The following is an 18,632-nucleotide window of genomic DNA, read 5'->3' on the forward strand; positions in this document are numbered from 1 at the left end:
TAGTTCTTTAAACTGGCAGTATAGATTATGTTAAGTATTTTTTGAGCTAGATACACTTCACAGTCTTCCAAAATTCCAACAGGAGAACCATATAATAATAAGTATCTCCAACAGAAAATTCACTTCTAAAGAACAAGGGACAAGAACAAACTACATGAGTGAACTCTGAACATTAAGAGGGGGAGAGGAAAGACCACTCTATTATTTATTACAAACTTGTCCAAACATTTTCAACTTAAATGAATGCATGACCAGGAATGTCATACCTTTGCAGTAGTGCATTCAACCATTTGTGCCTCATCGAGGCAGATCCTCCACCACTCCACTGCCACCAAGGGGCTGGGGATGGCCATGTAGCGCTTCTGGTTCCTGAAGCGGCGCCCGTCCTCGCTGTTACTGTGGGGAATGTCTACGTAGTTCAGTTCGGTGCGCAGGACGTCGTACGTGGTGATAACCACCTCCTGCTCTGCCAGCATGTGAGGCTGCAGAAAGCCGTGCTTCTTCACACCTTGATACACCTACAGAGATTTACAGTCAACAGCACAACAGCAAAGAAGGGAGGTAAGGGACACTTTGATCAAAATGCCAAAACAGCAGAACAGTTTAATATGTGCAAGCTTTTAGCAGTGTTGCTCATATAAACTGTTTATAAAATACGTATTAATATCACAGTATGGTGGGAAATTCATCTAAGTAACCTAATAATAAATACAATAGAGTCATGGATGCAAAATTTGTATGTATAACTTTTTATGACTTTGCAAAACATATATTTCCTCCTTTGGAGGACACAGGACTTCATTATTTACTACAACAGTTATTTGTGGGAACAGTTATCTGAAGACTAAGTATTCTGTAATGTTGTATAGAACAAGTCACTTTTACATTTTCAGTCTTCTCCTCTCCTTTACTGTAGATGCATTACCTTTCTCCTGAAAACTTTACTCACTAAAATTTAATGGATTATTAGGCAAAGACAGAAATATGCGTCAAAATATATAAAAAAGCAGAAAGAACACCGTGAATCAAGTTTTACCTACAGAGATTTAGGAGATGAAAAGAGAACACCCTAGGTAAAAAATAATCCCTGTGCACTAACAGAAAACTTTCATATTGACATTTGTTCTATTATCAGAAATACTTTTCTTATCTCCCTCATAATGTTAAGCCAAATCCCTTTAGAAACATACAGAAGTTAAAATTAACTGCTCTTTACCCATTGATGATCAGCACATTATTTCACTGTTAATTTCACTCTAAACCCTACTTTTTCACCCAGTAACAATCTGCCTCTACTTTTGTGCATATGGCAACAGTGTTTCTGTCAACTGAAAGAAACACCTGCAGATAATTTTTTTCTGTTCAGCCCCAGAGTGGGACAACAGAGCAACCCAGGTCATTGCACATGAAACAAAAGAGAGAAAGAGAGCTTGGAAGGGGAAGAAAAAAGAAACAAAATAACTAAAAAGACCATGCTTTCTAAAGCAGCCAAGAAGAAATAAACAGCTGCCAAAGTCCAAGGATTTCTTTAAGTATTTATGAATAGATTTTCTGGAGATTTATAACTTGGCCAAGTTTTGGTTGTTTTCAGAGCATCAGGAAAAGACAGTCTGCCACAAAGCAAGACCTGTGATAAATTTTAATTTCTTGTTCTATTACATAAAACCATTAGGATTTCCCATGGGTTGTAAGCAGTTGAAGAGTAAAAAACACACATCACATGCAATACAAAAGCTGTTAACATGGGAAACTGATTCTTTGAAACATCTCCACTACTTTCATTTAACCTTAACAGAAAATAAAACAACAAATTTTCATTTTGAAGCAACACTGAAGACAAGTCTCACAGCTGTCAGTTAAAAGAAAATGAGAACAATCTTGTAGAATGGAAGATGTCATGCAGTTTAAAGTACTGACATTCAGTATCTAAAGTATTTTATTATTACCATGTAAATCTATTTCCAATCATTTTTATCAAAGCTGGTACTAAACTCTGACTGAGCCCTAGGAAAACCTTGCAACTTTTACACATTTGTTAGTTCCTGCATTAAATCTACTTGAGCTGCTCACACAAATAGTACTAGAGGCCTAGAATTCATTTATACATTGGGTAACTATGAGTAATAGCCAAAGGTACCAGATATATCCTTGAATATCAAGTTAAATCAATTTGCTACTACTTTGTTCAAAATACAAGTGACTGACAATTTTCAAAGCTCTTGATCATTGCAAAGGTTCTTGACTGCTAAAAATATGAAGGACAAAACTTGGCTGCATTGGTAATACAAGACTCTTGAATACTGTGATAATTGTATCTTAAAAAAATCTGTATAACCATTTTTAGTCTATGTATAATTAGGTTTATTCTAGCGACAGCGTTATTAGAAATCAAGTAAAGGACAATACATGGTCTCCAAATAAGAAAAATACTAATAAGTTTGGCAGATGTTATAGAGACAATGCCCAAGTTGTAACAGTATTCTTTGCAGTAAACACCAATGCCCAAGACTTCTTTTATAAAGCTTGAGAACCAGAAGTGCAAAACTATAGGCTTTATCTACAGAAGCATTTTTTATTGAGAACAAAAGGAGCAACAGTCAGAGAACTGCTGAAGTCCAAGTGTACAGTGAGACAACACTCAAAACACTCATAGGCCTCTTTAAGTTCCTTGGTAGTCTGTCAAACAGCCTTCCCTCTCAGAAATCACATGTTGCTGCGACTGGTGAAAAATTTGCTTTCAGTTGCTATACAATCTAGACTACTGATTTATCTCCCAGTGACCAACTAAAACAGGAATAAAAATGAAGAACTAATTGCAGACTGTCTTTCTAGGACACCAATGCACCACATAATGCCAAAGCATCGGTCTAGCAGCAAGAAATGTAGAACTCTGACACAGAGGACAAAGACCTCTGAACTTTGAGTGATGCAGAACATCAGGCAGGAAGCCCTGAGCCCAGATAAAATAACACTCCAGAGTATGAAGCTATATAATCTTACCAGAACTCGAAGAGATGATGATCTTACATGCCTGTTGATCTCATCTACCCACTGGTGACAAATAGAACTCGGAGAAATGATAAGAGTTGCTCCTGTGGGAACTGGTTTCATGGCCACAAGGCAGTGGGGACAATAGAAGGGTCTGCTCTTCAGGTTCTCCTCTTTGTAGTTTACACATTCTGCATGTTGCCACAGGTAACATTTCAGGCACTGCACACGAGCCTTGTAGTCAGCCAATCCGAGCTCACCACAGATGCATTCAAAACGATATTCAGAGGTATTAAATGGAAATACAGAACTGGTATGTTGTACGCTACTGCCAGCATGTTCTTGGGGAAGTGAGGACTGGGCCTTTGGGATTTCCTGCTGGACAACAGCTGCAGTCTTAGAAACATCAGCATCAGAATGACTGCTCACGTCACTGGAGACAAGGAGGCTGCCATCAAAATCAGGAGACTTTGAGACCACAGCTTCTTGTTTAACATTTTTGTCTTCTACAGAGTTCTCATGATCTGCTTCAGATTTCCTGTTATTTTTACTGGTTGCACAATAATCATGTTCTTCCATGGTGATATTCTCATGTGAAGCAGTTTTAAAGACATTTTCAGATGTTACGTCACTGTTTCTTGATTCTTTGGTTTGAGTTTTAGCATCAATCAATTGCTTCTTCTGACTGTTTTCTGAAGTCCTTGCTACCTACAAAGTAAAATTAACCAAGAATGTGAGACTTTACGTTCAGACTTGCCCAGTGACATTTAACATCTACCAGTGCTACTTAATATCTTCATTAATGATGCAGCAAATTTGCAGATGACACGAAGCTGAGCTGTCACCTCTGAAGGATGGGATGCCATCCAGAGGGACCTGGACAAACTTCAGAAGTGGGCCCTAGGGAATATCATGCAGTTCAACCAACCAAGTGCAAGGTGCTGCACATGGGTTGGATGAACAGACTGAGAGCAGCCCTGCTGAGAAGGACTCTGAGTAGTGATGGGTGAGAGGCTGGACAGAATCCAGCAATGTGCACTTGCAGCCCAGAAACACAATCTTGTCCTGGGAAGTATCCAAAGCAGCGTGGGCAGCAGGGCCAGGGAGGGGATCCTGCCTATCTATTCACTCTTGTGATAGCCCACCTGGAGTGCTGCAATCCAGCTCTGGAACCCCCAACATAAGGAGGACGTGGACATGTCCAGAGGAGGGTCACAAAGATGATCAGAGGGTTGGAGCACCTCTCCCATGAGGAAAGGCTAAGAGAGTTGGAATTATTCAGCTTGAAGAAGAGAAGGCATCAGACTAAATTATGGCCTTCCAGCACCTGAGGGAAGGCTACAAGAAGCTGTAAAGGGACTATTTACAAGAGCACATAGTGACAGGACAAGGGGGAATAGTTTTTAATGAAAGAGAGTAGATTTAGATAAGATGCTAGGAAGAAATTCTTCACTGTGAGGTGGTGAGACACTGGAACAGGTTGTCCAGAGACAATCATGCCCCAACCCCAGAAGCTTTCAAGACCAGGTTGGATGGGGCTTTGAGCAAATTGGTCTACTGGAAGGTGTCCCCATGGTAGTGGGGTTTGGAATTAGAAGAGTTTTAAAGTCCCTTCCAACCCAAGCAACTTTCTTGTCACCATTTTTTTTAATGAACATATAAACACATCAGTACATAGATATTAAGGGTTTATATCCATTTCCAATTTGAGGATTTGGTTAATGTTTATCAGTGTTTAAAAAACAACTTCACAGTAAGAACAATACAACTCCCAGCAACACTATTTCAAAAGACTTATGACAAGACTTACGATGTAGTTGATATTGCAGCCCCAAATTTTATCTACTTATGACTTCTGCTTCTTTATTTATGAGTGTCAAAGAAATTGCTGCAGTTTTCTTCATTTTTACCACAAAATCAGTGTCACTGAACTAGTGCTCACAAGCTGAGAGTAGCATGCAATTGGCAGAAAAAAGAGCAACATTTGCAACATTCATTGAAGTAGCTACAGCAGCATGTTTTACCTGCTCTTTGGTTCTTTCTCGCTTCTTCTGTTCCTTGTAATTCTTTCCCAGCTTGAAAGACCCAGCCAGACCATGTCCTTTAACTTGTTCTATCACCTGCTCTGCAATTAGCTTTTCTAGAGTTCTTTTGAGAAGCCGTCTATTTCTCTGTGTGTCGTATCTATATATGGAACTGATGTACTTAAATATTGCAATGATGGATGCTCCTTTCTTCACATTCATTTCCTTTACAGCCGCTAATATCATTACTCGTAAGCCTGTATGAAGAATCAAAACCAAACAACTTACAGCTTTAGATAAAATGAAGTTACCTCACAGAATGTGTATTAAGGGAACTCTAAACATAGTGTTCATCTAAAAAATGCAGACAAGCAGCAGTTTTGACAAACTTTTACTTGATGCAGCTCTACAGATTGCTGTTTTGCAGTGATTCTAAAACAATGTTGGATAGCAATGGAAATAAATCACTCAATTTCCTTATTGACCCATAAAAAAGACAACTTATTTCATTTATATGCATGAACTCCTTACAAAGACCACTAGTTACATGGAACTCTGTAGCACAGAGTTCTGAGTTAGTAACTTCACTTTTAACTGTGGATCACTTGTTTGTAGCATATAATCCTACATGACAGTGCTCAGCAAAAGAATCATTTCATTCTGAAGAAGTCAAGAATAGCCTTGAACTCATAGTCAGTGGCTCTATGTCTTACATATGTCTTATATGGCTATAAGACAATGCTAAAAGCAAAATGTATTTTACAAGTCATCAGAAATACTTACTGGGATATTGTATTTTTTCCTTTAATTTAGGCTCCATTTCCTTTGTTTTTTTCTTTTTATTTCCCTCTAAAGGTTGAGGCGGAACAAAGAAGTTCACAAGCTTACCCTAGTGCAGACAACATTAAATAGTTATTAGCTCATGTCTCTTCACAGTCACTCTGACATTCATTAATCTCCTCACATTTGAAAGTTGGCATGAGCTGCTACAAACGTATGTTCTGATCTCACTAATTCGCTCAGATAGCTCATTTTTAATTACAGAGTGGCACATCATTCAGTTCAGTTTCTTGGCAAACAGTGTTCAGCACCCTAACTGAAACACAAAGAGCAGCTCTGAAATCCTCTTGGGTCCTCCACTGCTTTAACATTAAGTTGCAAGAATCTACAGCTGATCTAGGTTCCCGATGGGGGAGGAAAATACATATTTAATATATAGCTAGAAACATAAAAGGAAGTAAGCAATATAGAGGATGAGCTCTAGTCAGCTGTATAAAAAGTATGTTTCTTCTTTTAGGGATTGTCACCCACAGTTTTACTCTATTATTAGAGTAAAATATTACCTAATATGTCTGTCCCAACTACTTACATCATGAAACAGTTTCAGTAACTCCAGCCCTCCAAAATCTTTGGTCTCTAGCTATTGTTGTCAGTCAGTGTCCAGACACTTTAGTGCTTATACTCCTCGCTTTTCACTACTTGGTGTTGACCCTCTTATATATTTAATCATCTTGTTCCTTCTAAGAATTGAGTCCCTTTAACCAATAAAAATTACAAGCAGGCAGATGACTATGGGTAAATGTACAATGCAACTGGCTTCCATGATTTCCAAGGGATGGAGTACCAACATATTAAACTAAATTATGTGTTTATACACTCCTGAAGCCTGTCCAAACTATATCAACAGCACGATTGCCTGATAAAATCATTGAGCAATGGCAAAGGATCAACAGTTTCTCCTGCAAACTACTCCACCATTTATGCTGCCAAGTATCATGTCCTACTAAGTAACAGAACTTTAAATATGGACTTCTATAAACCAGAAAGCAATAAACTCAAGTGCACTTACATTCATTCTGAAAAGCATTTTCTTCATAATAACTCTCAACCTGGTTTCCTTACCTCAGGTAATGTCAGATCATCTTGCTTAATGTCTGGTCCGGTATGATTCAGAATAAGAGCCAGCACCTCTACTGTTTTTCCAAGACCCATCTCATCTGCCAAAATACCTCCAGGCCACTGGGGTCCAGCAGTTGGATACTCACGGATAACACTAAAATTCAAGTACATTCCCAGTGAAAGTCAGTAACTACAGAATGCTGTGACAGAGAAACATGAGTTCAGGCACACACAGCATAGCTTCAGCAAGGCAAAGTTTGTAAGGTGAGCCATTATCTTTTATTAGTTAAGCTGAGATTAACAAAAAATAGCAAGCTTTTTGGGTGTGCGAACCTGACCAAGACAAATACATATGCCAGAATTCTTGGATTTTTTTTACCTTCTAATAGGCCTTGCCCTACTAACCTTAGCATATGATAGCATTATTCCCAAAATATTTGAAATATTTTTATATTTACATGTGAAAAAGATCTGAAAGTTACATAGGGAAAAATAAAAAGCAAACTAGAAATCAAAATGTTCTATTCTGACCAAGTTAATTAGAAAAAAGAAACAGATTTAGTAATGCAATACCTAGCATTAATAAAAAGCATTATACCGCTGCCTTCCTTTGGGCTTTAAAAACATTGGATCAGAAGATCAAAACCTCCAATACAGTAAGTTAAAAAAGTGTTAATATTAAACCACTATATTATTGACTTTTCTTTAAAGAAAAGCTTTAATAATTACATCTTCAACTTGAGATCTACATATTTATCTGTGCATTACATACTCCAGTTTGTGCTTTATTTCAAATTAAAGATATCACTGTTCTAATTCGTTAATTTCTAATTGAAAAACAAGTTATGAAATATCTTACATCCTGCAGGACAAAGCTACCAATATGGTTTTCACAAAGCACAACCTCGAGGTGTCCTCAGAAAGAGTAACTATAAAAACGTACCAGCCGGTAAATGGATTATAGTAGATTTTTACTCCATCCAGAGTGATCACCTCCCGCCATAAGAAGTGCAGCGCGTTTTCTATGGAGAAAGTGTTCAAGTCACAATGATGAAGTTTCTCTATTAACAGCCCACTCCTTAGAATTATTCAGCCTTTTTGTGACAATAAGAGACAAAAAACAAGTCCACCTCCACAGAGCTTCATGACCAACACATCAACTGCTGTTTAGCAAGACCTAGCTTATCATTTAGTGTACTACCCAAACAACAGCTTTTATGAAAACATTAATGAAATAATTCAAAAAAATCTAATCAAACAGCAAGGAAACATTACACTTTCCTCAATTATGCAAGTTTTTCAGATCCATATACTTGCCACTACTTGGAGTACTTGCGTTGTTCTCTCGGTGAAGCATCCAGTTCACAGCCTCACTTTGGTATGGCCTCAGAATGGGAATCAATGCAGGATGCTGCACATCTTTTCTCAGTAATTGTATATCCTGCTGGTGGGTGTGCCTTACGAAGTCATAAAGCTCTTCAATATTTTGTCGCTCTAGTTCCATGTCAGATTCTTCTTCATCTTCCTCCAGCTCATCTGCATACACCAAATAATCAATCAGCTTGAGACAACATTTCAGTAAATTCTGCAGCAACATATTTAATTTACACTTATGAAAACAAGCAAACCAAAGTGTCATTTAAACATATGCTATGACTGCATCTGAGTCAGCTAGCAGCAGTAGCAAACAATGAGCAGTTTAATAACTGAAATAAAGAAAAACATTGAAACAATAACAACAGTAATAATAATAATAGTAATAGAAATGAAAAGGAAAATAAGAGAGATTAAAAGAACCCAAGAAAAAAGAGATGTACAGTACAATTGCTCATCTCTCACTGATCAATTCCCAGCCCATCCCCAAGTGGCAACTGATGGCTTCCAGCCAACTCCCACCAGTTTATAAACTGAGGATGCTGTTCTTTGGTGTAAAATATCCCTTGCCTGTCCTGGCTATGCTCTCCCCCTTCTTGTGCACCTGCAGAGCAAGGACTGAAAAGTCCTTGACTTGGGGCAAGCACCACTCAGCAAGAAGCAATAAATCACTGCATTACAAATATTACTCTCACAGTGAACCCGAACACATGGCACTGATCAGCTACTAACAAGAAAACTAACTCTATCCCAGCTGGAACTAGGACACCTAAAAGCTAATATGCTATGATGATCACAGATGTATACATACATGATCAGCAAAGCTATTTCTTTAGAACTGAAGTACAGAATGCCTAGAACTTTATGAAATTCATTTCATAAAGACCTTCCAATAAAAAATTCCAATTGCCACAGAATCACAAGTGTCTCATGCTTCTGATTTAAATATTAACAAATGACCTTATAGAAAGGAGAAAAGTAAACCTTCATTTAGTCATCTGGTTAGGAAATGGTAGCAGCAGGACAACATGTAATTCTCACCACTTGCATCACTGCAAAAATTCAGACAAGGCATACTTTCAAAATTAAAACCCACCTCAAGAGAAGTAAGCACCTTTTGGGACAGAAGGCCTTCCGTTCTCTTCTACCCTCTAGGAAAGAAGGCCTTATGCTTATGTATTTTTCACATAATTTGGATATATGGGCATATACAGAATTTAAACACCGTAGAACAAAAATTCATTAAAAATTCAAAGGCTGGCATTCTAGAAAATAGATACGAGAGAATGAAAGACTTGGAGGACAAGTTTTAATGGTGTTTTAGGCCTAAAATTAAAACATCAGTATCAAAAAAATACAGACCAGTTCTAACCATAGCTAGCATTGGAGATAAATTCACCCTGCAGAATTTTATATTAAAAAATACCCCCAAAAAACACACCAAAATTGGAAGCAGGTCAAGGCTATAATTTTCAGCATAAAGTGACCTTAAAGTATATTGAACATTCTAATAAAACAGCTAAAATGGCTGGCACACTTAAATCAAATTTAATTCTGATGCCTCGGGATAACAAGGAAGACATGTACCTGGCAAAAACCAGGAAGCTTAATTTTAAAATAAGGTTCAGAAGCTGGTCTTAGGACTCTCTTCTATGAAAAGCAAAAGCTTTCTTCCATTCAAATGGGTGGTGAAGGTGAAGAATGATTTCCAAAACAAAAGGAGGAAATTATACGCCTATATATGGCAGCCATCAGTGCCTTCCCCTAATCCTTTTAAATCAAAGGAACAATTCCAGTGCTTCACAAGAGAAATGAAAATCCTGAAAGACATTAAGTTTCTACATATTCATGAAAACTATATATATGACTTGTAACGTAAAGAAGGCAATCAGACTGCACATGTGGGGTTATTAATGATCCAGCCAAATACAAAGCACCAAGGAAGCACTTAGCTTTATATATTAAAGAAACCATTCAAAGGGATCCTCTAACACATACCCCTCACTTTAGGGAAAGAACAGAAAATTAGAGTGTTTGCAAAGTGTAACTTTGATCCATGAATTTTATATATAATGATACCTATCATTGTACTTGCTAAAATAACAGTCTTCAAATCTCACAGTTTAAGCATAATAAATTGACTTCTACATAAACAAAGTCTATCCAGAATTTTACAGGAGACCAATGACTACAATATAATTTAAAGCAATTTTTTTAATACAATTGGGGTTTTTTTTTGCACATAACTTTCTTGTTTTGTTCATTCAGAGATTTCTTTTTTATGATTAAATGGTTCTACATACCACAGGGATTTTGAAAAGGATGCTAGGGAAGTTTATCTCTCTCTCAGTTACTTATTTAAGAGTGAATATTTAATTATGTTTTCAACCATTTCAAAATGTAATTCAGTTACAGAAGTTGCATCTTAATCTTTTTTACATTTGAGAAACAGATGGCATTGTATTATATAAAAATTCAGTTTCTCTGATGCTTTTCAAGTACTCTATTTAATTCTTTCAATGACTGAACTACAGTTCTGCAACTGCACCTGCAGTAGGTTCTTTCCTTTTCCAGACTGCAGTATAACATCATCTGCATTAATGGAAACAGCCTAGATTAATGGAAAACTTGTTGCCTCACATATGGTAGTAAATAAACAAATACCAAAACATCTTTGTACAAAGAATTTATTCTTCTTAAAAAAACTGAAGGTAAATGGCATATGATAAAAAGGTAAGATGGCAGAGAACATCTGGCTGAACAGGCAGATTTGGCTGAGACTCAGGGAAAACAGAGTTTATGACCTTTTGAAGAAAGGGCTGGCAGTTCTGGAGGACTACAAGGATGCTGTGAGGTTACTGAATTTCAATTTTCGGTCCCTCACTCTGAGAAAGACATGGAAGTGCTGGAGCATATCCAGAGCTGAGCAATGAAGCTGGTAACGGACCTGGAACACAACTCTTAATAAGGAGCACCTGAATGTGTTGGGGATGTTTGGAGAAAAAGTAGATGAAGAGGAACCTTAGTCCTCTCTACAACTTCCAGAAAGGTCTTAGTGAGGTGGGGGTCGGTCTCTTCTCCCAAGTAACTGGACAAGAAGAAATGGCCTCAAGTTGCAAGAGGGGAAGGTTGGACTGGGTAACAGGGAAAAATTGCTTCCCATAAATGGTTGTCATAGAAGCATAAGAACAGGCTGCCCAGGAAAGTGGTTGAGTCACCATTGCAGGAAATATTTAAAAGACATGTAAATGTGGCACTTAGGGTCATGTCTGAGTGATTGACTTGGCAGTGCTGGATTAAAACTTAAATGATTCAATGATTCCATATTAAATATTTTATCACTTTTTTTCAGTAGCTTAATGTATCTATGCTATGATTGCCATAACATAGACGAACTTCCTGACAGAAAGTCTCAAAACCATCTAGAAGGATATCAACAGAATTAACCGAGTACAGTGAGGGAAAATATATTAAAATTAAATGCAGCAGTAGAGAGGTTATATCCCTTATTTGTGTAAATCCTTGTGCACAACCCCAACAGCATGAGAATTTGCTCATCAGTGGGGGGAACAAGAAGCTTCATCTTGGAATGTTATTGTATAGATTTCACTCCAGATGGACATTGATAAGTGTTAAAATATATACTTAGGTGTAATTTTACAAAACCTAAACTAATTCTGTTTAAAAACATGTGGAATTTAAACAGAGACTAAGTTGTTAGAAACGTTTAAGAGGAATGCATTCATCAGCACAAAATCAAGGCTATGTGATTTTATGCTACATCAGTAAATTCATGCTCAAAAACTGTTAAGAAATGAAACTAGTTTCACAGTGCATAATCACTTGGGGTCTTCCCTCACAAATGTTTTTCATTTCTGTGATATGCTTTTTCTGAATTCAGAGCAGAGCATAATGCACACTATGGACTTATACAGTGGTAAAGTGATCATGTTTTGCTCTCTAACACTTTCAGGATAATTCTTTACTTTTGATTTGGCTTCATTAACACTGAACATTAAATTGATGCACTTACTGAGCTATACACCTACCTACTGAACCCACTTGCAACAGTTAGCAAAGAGGCCATAATTTTTTTTCTTCTGCATTGTTTTCTATTCATCTACTGAATTTCTATTGAAACTCCATTGCCTAGTCTGCTTGCAAGCTTTTAGTTGTTCTTCATCTCTGTTATGCTGAATAATACATTTAAACACTGTTGATACTATTTCACCAATCATTCTTTTTCTCAAAGCATTAGTAATATATTAAGCTGCACATGCCTTTGTAGGACTTGACTGGTGATTTACAATCATTTATTTCTGTTCTCTGTGTCAGCTATTTTACTTCGTCATTTACATGGCATTCATTGGCGTGAAATCAAGACTCTATTATTATTTTACAGCACATAAAAATGTACATGCTGAAAAATGTTCAGAATCTTTTACCAGCTGGCAACATAGCTCCTTTACAAACCTGAGCTGCTTGCATGGCTTCTGGAAAGTAAAGGCATGACAATCAAAGTGCTCAGATCCACATTCTCGCCCCAGTGACTTTACAGGGCATGTCTTCCTTCCCTTTCAGAAAGTGCCTCTTCACCTGTAAGCTACACTAAACCATGCAGTCCATATAAACACATCCTTTAGTGTACGGAAGACAAATGCTCCAGTTTCCAGCAGAAAATTACTTTGGATCTTATAAGTCACCAGTCATCTTCCTCACAATCTCTTTCCCCAACTTTTCCACAGTGAGAAGATATGCAGAGAAGAAAACCCTGCTTTCTGCTATAGCATTACTTTTATTTCAGTACTCTATCATATGCCTTAGACATCTCAAGTCTATGAATTCTCTGGCAACTATTCTGCTTCTAATGCATTTATGATAATGTATTTCTCCTAACAGATTTAAACCCACTACTATTCATTTCTAGACCTTAAACTATTTATTCTTCAGACCTCTTCTTGGATCTGATTTATTGTGCTTTGAAACCTAAACTGGCATATTTGTATCAGTCAGACTTCAGCCTGTGGAAGGATGATTTCTTATGTGCAGTATCTTCTACACTTACTGAGCTGTACTGGCCCATCCCTTGGTATATCTTTAGTATTTCCTCACAGTTGCACTTTTAGCTTCTCTTTAGAAAAGCTGACTGATTTTTTATACAACTCTGCCTTTTCTAATTAAATGCAGTCATATTTAGGGTGAGTGCTAGGCTTCTGTCACCTGCATACTCTGTATACACACTCTGTGTATTACAGTCACTGAAACAGTCTTCAGCCAAAATTTTGAATCAACTCTACACTCAGGAACGAGACAAAGGTTGATTGGGTTGTTGGTTTGGTTTTTCCACTAGTTTCCTAAGACATAACGACACAAAGCCATCATCCTTCATCCTATAAATCTGTATTACTAGTAAGTGTAATCTGGCAAACCTACCTTTAATTCTAAAATGAGAGCAAGGCCCATGTTTCTCAATCTGCAGTGGTATATTCTCAAAACTGTTATAAAGCATTTTATAGTATTTTACACTGTAACTGCTTTACAATATAAACCCAAAGGAATCTATTGCTGCAGCTGTGTGTTAGGCCCTAACCTGGGAACAAGTTTTCCAGATTTAATTCCTGATTCTTTTACACTCTTCCTGTATAATTCGGACAAGATACTGTAGATCTGTTCTAACAACCCCCATGAACTGGTGAAAACTGTATTAACTCCCAAAAAAGGTAAGGACTCAAAACATCTCTGTGCTTCAGTACCTGTAGAGAAGAATTATCACCTCTAATTTCAGCATAAATGAATTAGCATATGATTAAAGGCCAGATAATAGTATTGAGTGAATCACCTAATAACACTGCCTGGAAAATAAGAGTTGCTCTAGGTGGCAGGAATAACTATTATTTTCCTTTACATTTACAACTACTACACAAGACAAAACTACTTCTGTTCACCAACAATCAACTTTATTGCATTACCTGGAATTAAAAAACTGTAGAACTTTTCCATGAGCTTTTGAATCATCTGATTAGCTTTTTTGGGTCTTCCACCTCCATCACTGAGAAATTCCGGTTTACTCAGCCCAGATTCAAGGAGGTAAATTCCAACCTGTGAAAAGGTTACACAGTTAACAATTTAATTAACTGCTAAATTGACAAGAATATTATAAAAGAATAGCATAAAAATAATAATAGTGGTTTGAAAATTAGCAGGTCCAGACAGATATAATAAATCTACTGAAAACACCATGTAGAGGAAATACATCTAAAAGCTTCTGTGATTCCTGCAGGTAATACACTGCTAATGGTGAAAAAATAAAAATGTATTTCTAGGGAAAAACACACTGAAAACATTACAAAAGCATATAGAAACTATACATTTTCACCACATTATAAATACAGTATACACATTATAAATACAGCTATACAGTAGCTGCCAGACTGTTTTTCAGATGTTTTTATTTTAAAATAAAAAACCAAAAATAACCAAACCAAACAAAACTTTCAAAATGCAAAGCAAGTATAATGGATGTATACCTTTAAAGCCTGAGTCTCTCCAGGTCTTTGATAAAGTCCAATTATCTTTTTCTTTTGCAACCATCTCAAGCCTTCCAATATTTCACCACTTAAAGTTGTTTCCACCAGAATACGTTGTTCATAAGCGCCCAGGTATTCTTTTGTTTCATTACTGTACTCTTCTTCACTTCTTTCATGAACACAGACCTGCAGCTCATCATCAGAGTCTCCTCTCATTAAAGTAAAGCTCCTGTCACGGAATTCGTCAGTTCGAATTTGCTCAGAAAGCAGACGAAGAGCAAATTCTCCCAACAAAGCCTTCCAGGACCTATCTGCACGGTATGGCAGGACTATAATATTTAGCTGTACAGACACAGGAGTCAAGATGGAATAAGAGTCTTCTTCATCGTTAACTGTCAAAAACTTAACAGATTTTGAGCCACTGCCTTCTTTCTGTACAAGATCTTCATCAGTGCTATCATCGTTTATAACAATGAAGGATGCAGAAGTGCTTGGAACTGGAATATGGTCCTCATTAGTTACTTCATCATCTAACGCCACCATCTCATTTCTCCGGTCTTCATGCATATTCCAGCAGAGCTTTTTCTTCTTCTCCTCATCCACTTTGGACGGAGGTGCACGTTTCCGACGACTACTCATTTTGTCGGTTTCTCAACACTACTTTCAGTGTCTGCAAGGTGATGCAAATTGATCAACAACAGACATTACAAAATCAAATGCTCACACTAGAATTTCATTGTGCAAAACCCTGGAACACAAATATATGCACTATGCGCTCCAGCTGTTCAGAAGTATTAGCTTTGGAGGGCCTCTCCTATTCCTGTGCCATCAAACAAAGCTGGACATGAAGCATTGTCTCGCACTAGATCTTACAATTCTGCCAGACAGATACAGATGAAGATCAACAAGAGTGCTTCATTTCAAAGCTGTTACTGAGAGAAACTTGTGGGACTGATATAATCCAAGAAGCAGTGGAATCCTTCAAAGATGGGGGTGGAGGGAGACAGCAAAAAAATCCAAAACAAACCTCCGCAAACAAAAGTGCAGGAAGTACAGGAGATTTGGGGGTGGGTGTGGGGTAAATACACATAGAATTCCTCTTCCCTTTCAAAGCCTACGCAGAGCTGAAACTTAAAGCAAACTTGACACAGGGCTAGTCTGAAGTTACCACTACATAAAACATGGTTTAGGGCCCAAGCTATCATCTTCTGTCCTTCAAAGGACAATGACCTTGTTACTAGTATGGAACAATTTTCCCAGGAAACTCTGCATCCTGGGCCCTGGATATACAAACTGCTTGCAGAAGAGCAGTTATTGTGCATTTCAAGCAGACCAGTCAGCAAACTAAATGCAAAATCTTACTGATACTGACTAACTGCAAACCTAAGTGAAGATGGACATCCAACTCCTTAACTGAACATGGACACAGAACAGATATTGTGGATAAATGAAATACAAGAAAATAAAGTACTACTGCTAAATGGTATACATGAAGAAGTAAATTATAGAATATTAGACCCATCTGGGAAACTAATAACTACATAGTCAAAACCATATGCTCATAATTAAATACACAAGCAAGTAGGAACTTTTCTTCAAGAAAAGATTTTTTACAAGAAGCCTGAACACAGCAATAGATCTGTGACCTCATATCACACTTTGTCAGTATAGATATTTGTGTCAACTCAGCTTGTGCATACAACTTTTAAAGGAATGTAGGAACATAAAATAAAAATATTCCAATCTACTAAATCCAGTACACCATATCCTAATGTTAAAGGGGCTTATGCTGAAACGCAACAGAATTCCTGTTAATGAATAATTTTAGAAGGGTCTTGGAAAAAACCCAAAAAACAGTAACAAACAAACACTAATTGATAATTCATGAAGCCTGAAGGAAATATTGTGGAATATACAAATCTTGCTGTGTTTGAAATTCAAACACAGAATCACAGATACAATTAGGTTGGAAAAGACCTCTGAGATCATCAAGTCCAACCTGTGACTGAACACCACCATGACAACTAGACCATGGCACTCAATGCCACATCCAATCTCGCTTAAACGCCTTCCAGGATGGTTACGCTACCACCTCCCTGGGTAGCCCATCTCGAAGTCTAATCGCCCTTCCTGTGAAGAAAATCTTCCAAAGGTTCAATCTAAACATTCCCTGGTGCAGCTTAAGGCCATTTCTTCGCATGCCGTCACAGATGTTCGGGAGAAGAGGCCGACCCCACCTGGCTACAGCCTCCTTCCAGGGAGTTGTAGAGAGCAATGGTCTCCCACAATTGCAGAACAAACTTAAGGGAAGGAAGAGCGAATTTTTCAAAACAACGCTCATGGCACACGGAGCGATGCTGACAGCACTGGAAGCGAATCCCGATGGTGATCACACGCTGCACCCAACCCACAGGCACAAGGGTCCCTGCGGCATCCCGGCCTGCACATGCACGGCACTCTAAGGGACAAGCGGGAGGAACCCGCTCTCTGTGAGCGGGGTCTGCCCGCAGCTCCAGCGGCCAGAGACGCCCGTGCCCACCCGGGGAAGCAGCAGCCGCACACGGGGCAGGGGAAGCGGCCGGGGCTGTCTGCAGGGCCGGCACCGCGGCTCCACCGCCGCTCCGAGCGCCCGCCGCCCCAGGGCCAGGGCCGGGGCCTCCCGCACCGCGCTCCGCCGCACGGGCGAGACAGCTCTCGTTGTCTCGAGCGAGGAAAGTGACTGGAAACTCGGGAAGGCGAGCCCAGCAGCGGGATGCGATACCCTCGGCAGCCGGCACTGTACCACCGCGGCACCTGCCACCGGCGGGCCCTGCGCGGCTGCGGTGACCCATCGCCGCCCCCCCGGTCACGGCGCAGTCGGCCCGCGGCATTCACCGCTGCCCGCGGCCACTCGCATAGGCCTCGGGCAGCCCGGCCCCGCCGCCGCCGCCCGCGGCACGGCCGCCGCGCCGCGCAGGACCGGCGAGGCGGGAGGAGCGGCCGCTCACGGCCGTAGCGGAGGGCAGGGTCGGCCCCGGGAGCGCAGGGTGAGGGGAGCGGGGCCGGAACCGCGGACGTACCGGAGCGGTGACGCTGCTGCCCCGGCGGCCGCGGCTCCTCCCGGCTCGGGCGGGGCCCCCCCGCGCGCCCGCGGCGGGGGGGCGGGTCCGGGGGCGCGAGACGGCGCCGCCCCTGGCAGCGCTGGATGAAGCCCCCGGGCAGGGGGGCGGAGGGGGAGGTGGGAACGGGGGCGCGCGCGCTCCCGCGCTGGCCCGAGCGGCAGCCAATGGGCTCCGGGAACCGTGGAGTTTGCCCCGCCCCTCCGTGACGTCAGCGGAACAAAGAGACGGGAAGGCCGGGGAGCGGCGCAGGCGCAGTTGGGTGCGTTGAGGACAAGGGGGTGGGGTTAAAGCTGCGGTGCCCTCAGTGGGGCGCGGCTGAGGGCGGAGCGAGCGCGGGTGTGTGACGTCATGTGTGTGGGCATGTCCGCGCGGCACGCGGGCAGGCTGGCGCTGAGGGGCGGGAGCGTGGTGGGATCCAGGCAATTCACGGGAAGTTCCACCTGAACCTCGGGAAGAGATTCACTGTGCAGGTGGCAATCTGTGCCCTGGAACAGATTGTCCGGAGAGGCTGAGGAGTCTCCCTCGCTGGAGATACTCAAGAACCGTCAGGTCGCGATCCCGTGCCGCGTGCTCTGGGATGGTCCCCCCTGAGCAGGGAGGCTGGACCAGACGGCCCCTGTGGTCCCTTCCATCGCGACCCATTCTGTGATTTTGTGCGCGAAACGTTTGGCAGAAGAGAGAGGACTTCAGGCGTCTGACAAGAGCGATTGAAAGAGCGA

The 18,632-nt window shown here is 40.3% G+C and overlaps 1 protein-coding gene across 1 annotated transcript in view; it reads right to left on the reverse strand.

The window, feature by feature from the left end:
- SHPRH (SNF2 histone linker PHD RING helicase) overlaps positions 1-17,962 on the reverse strand; it is a 50,055-nt gene extending 32,093 nt beyond the window's left edge. Inside the window, exons 1-10 of the mRNA XM_086877562.1 lie at positions 17,872-17,962; positions 14,813-15,482; positions 14,255-14,384; positions 8,229-8,447; positions 7,855-7,933; positions 6,915-7,065; positions 5,796-5,901; positions 5,013-5,269; positions 3,001-3,696; positions 267-518 (exon numbers count right to left, since the gene is read on the reverse strand). Of these exons, the coding sequence (XP_086733688.1) occupies positions 267-518; positions 3,001-3,696; positions 5,013-5,269; positions 5,796-5,901; positions 6,915-7,065; positions 7,855-7,933; positions 8,229-8,447; positions 14,255-14,384; positions 14,813-15,451 (2,529 nt within the window). The 5' untranslated portion in view covers positions 15,452-15,482; positions 17,872-17,962. The remainder of the gene's footprint in view (positions 1-266; positions 519-3,000; positions 3,697-5,012; positions 5,270-5,795; positions 5,902-6,914; positions 7,066-7,854; positions 7,934-8,228; positions 8,448-14,254; positions 14,385-14,812; positions 15,483-17,871) is intronic.
- Positions 17,963-18,632: the final 670 nt, after the last annotated feature.

The sequence above is a fragment of the Cyanistes caeruleus genome, chromosome 2 (assembly GCF_971803275.1).
Source record: "Cyanistes caeruleus chromosome 2, bCyaCae1.hap1.1, whole genome shotgun sequence".
Taxonomy (NCBI): domain Eukaryota; kingdom Metazoa; phylum Chordata; class Aves; order Passeriformes; family Paridae; genus Cyanistes; species Cyanistes caeruleus.